Raw genomic sequence first — 2,414 nt, forward strand, 5'->3', positions numbered from 1 at the left:
AGAGGCTGCGGCAGCTGTCACTGCAGCAGCAGAAGCTGCAGCAGCAAGCACTGCAGCAGCAGAAGCGGCAGCAGCAGACGCTCAAGCAGCAGAATCTGCAGCAGCAGAGACTGCAGCAGCAGAAGGTGCAGCACAAGCAGCTGCAGCAGCAGGAGATGCAGCAACAGAAGGTGCTGCCGCTTGCGAGGAACGCAGCAGCAGCAGCAGCAGCAGCAGCAACTCTTGCAGTAGCAGCAACACCGTGTGGGAGGGTTCGGTGGCTTCAGGAGAATCAGCAGCAGCAGCAGCAGCAGCAAACGAAGTAGAAAGAGCAGCAGGAAAAGAAGCAGCAGTAGCAGCAGCAGGAGCAGAAGCCGGCAGAGATAGCAGCAGCACAGGGGTAGAAGGTTCAGCAGCAGATGCAGCAGCAGATAAAGAAGCAGAAGCAGCAGCAGAGACAAACAGCAGCAGCCCCTTTGTTCTGCCTTCACCCTTTGAATGGGATGTTGAGCTTGAGAAGAGAGAAGCAGCAGCAGCAGCAGCAGCAGCAAAACCAGAAGCAGCAGAAGCAGAAGCAGCAGCAGCAGCAGCAGCAGCAATCCCCCTTCCCTCTGAATGGATGTCTGTTCGTCTGCAGCTGAGAGGAGTGCCTCCCAGCAGCAGCAGCAGCACCAGCACCAGCAGCAGCAGGAACACCCATTCAAGCCCTTCATCCGCTAAGCACATTGCTGCAGCTGCTGCTGCTGCAGATTCATCCCCAGCAGCAGCAGCAGCAGCAGCAGCACCAGCTTGGCTGCCTGCTGCCCCGTTGTGTTATGTTGAGGCGTGGAGACAGCCAGAGGAGTCTGCTGCTGCTCCTTTGCTGCTGCTGTCATTTCAGCTGCGGCCTTCTCTGAAGCAGCAGCAGTCTCTTGTTGCTGCTGCTGCTGCAGCGTGTGGTGAGGAGACAGCTACTCGTGCTGCTTCTGCTCCTGCTCCTGCTGCTGCTGCTGCTGCGGGAGTAGAGGCATCTGAAGCAGGGGGACAGGAAGAAGCACTTGCTGCTGCTCTTGCTGCAGCAGCGGAGCAGCAAGCAGCAGAAGCAGCAGAGGCTGGGAGCAGCCTTTTGCTGCTGCCTCCAGTGCGTAGCTGCGTGGTTGTAGACAGTCTTGATGCGGGGTTGCTGCTGCTGCTGCGGCAGCAGCAGCAAGTGGTGCTCCGGCTGCTGCAAACAATAGATCAGCAGCAGCAAACGCTGCAGCAGCAGCAGCAAAATTACAGGCCTGTGCTTCAGGTGTACGTACACCTCGCCAGTGTCTTTCGAAGGAAGGAGACAGACAGGAAGCTGCCAGCGGTGCTGCAGCAGCAGCAGCAGCAGCAGCAGCAGCAGCAGCAGCAAGAGAAATCGTACCAGAAGAAGCAGCAGCAGTTGCTGCTAGCGAGAACAGTATGGAGTAAGCTGCTGCGAAAGCTGCAGCGCAGCAGCAGCAGCTGCAGCAACAACAGCTGCTGCTGCTGCAGGCGCCGTCTATTGCGTGTACAAGCAGCAACCCTTACAGCAGCCGCCCCACACCCCTGTGAGCAGCAGCAGCAGGAGCAGCAGCAGCAGCAGCAGCAACGGCAGCTAGAAGAGAAGCAACAACAACAGCAGCAGCAACAACAAGATCAGCAGCAGCAGCAGCAACAACAGCAGCAGCATCAGCGACTGCTGAGCTTAGAAACCAGCAGCTGCGAGTCTCCTTCATTTGTTCGCAGCTGTTCAGCAGACAGAGAGAGCAGCATAGCATGTGATAGCAATCCAGCAGCAGCAGCAGCATCAGCACCTGCTGCAGCAACGACAGCTGCTGCTGCTGCAGGAGACAGGAAGACCGAGTGGAGAGAAGAGCAGCAAAGCTGCTGCAGCGGATGGCGTAGCCTCGGTAGAGTTGCTGCACAGGTGCCCTCAGAAGACGTTGGGGTGTATCTGCTGCAGCGCTGCTGGTGTGCAGCAGCTGCAGCAGCTGCAGCAGCAGCAGCAGCAGCAGCGCGTGATGCTGCTGCTGCTTCTCCTAGAACCTCTGAGAGACGATATTAATAAGGAGAGAGGCGAAGAACTAACAACACGCAGCTGTTGCTGCAGCAGCAGCAGCAGCAGCAGCAACAGCAACAGCAACTGCAGCAACAGCAGCAGCAGCAACTCCAGCAACAGCAGCAACAGCAGCAACAGCAGCAGCAGCAGCAGGCTTGTTCTGGGTTGATTTGATAGTTTGAATAGCTGAGGGTTTGTTCTGCAGATTTTGTTTATTAATTTCAGCCAACTGTATAAAATGTAGAGGTAGTAGAATATATATATAATATATAATATATATAAGATATATAATATATATTATATATTTTATATATATTATATATATATTATATATTATATATATATTATATATATTACTAAACCTTTAAACCCTAAACCCTAATATAGT

General features: G+C 54.2%; 1 protein-coding gene across 1 annotated transcript in view; it reads left to right on the plus strand.

Annotated features, from left to right (window-relative positions):
* Positions 1-2,032, plus strand: part of EAH_00055340 (hypothetical protein, conserved) — a gene marked incomplete at both ends in the record, with an annotated part of 8,597 nt that extends 6,565 nt beyond the window's left edge. The window contains one exon of the mRNA XM_013393883.1: positions 1-2,032. This exon is cut by the window's left edge and continues 2,510 nt beyond it. Coding sequence (XP_013249337.1) covers positions 1-2,032 — 2,032 coding nt within the window.
* Positions 2,033-2,414: the final 382 nt, after the last annotated feature.

Source organism: Eimeria acervulina, genomic scaffold (assembly GCF_000499425.1).
Source record: "Eimeria acervulina Houghton genomic scaffold, Eah_scaff1092, whole genome shotgun sequence".
NCBI classification, from domain to species: Eukaryota; Apicomplexa; class Conoidasida; order Eucoccidiorida; family Eimeriidae; genus Eimeria; species Eimeria acervulina.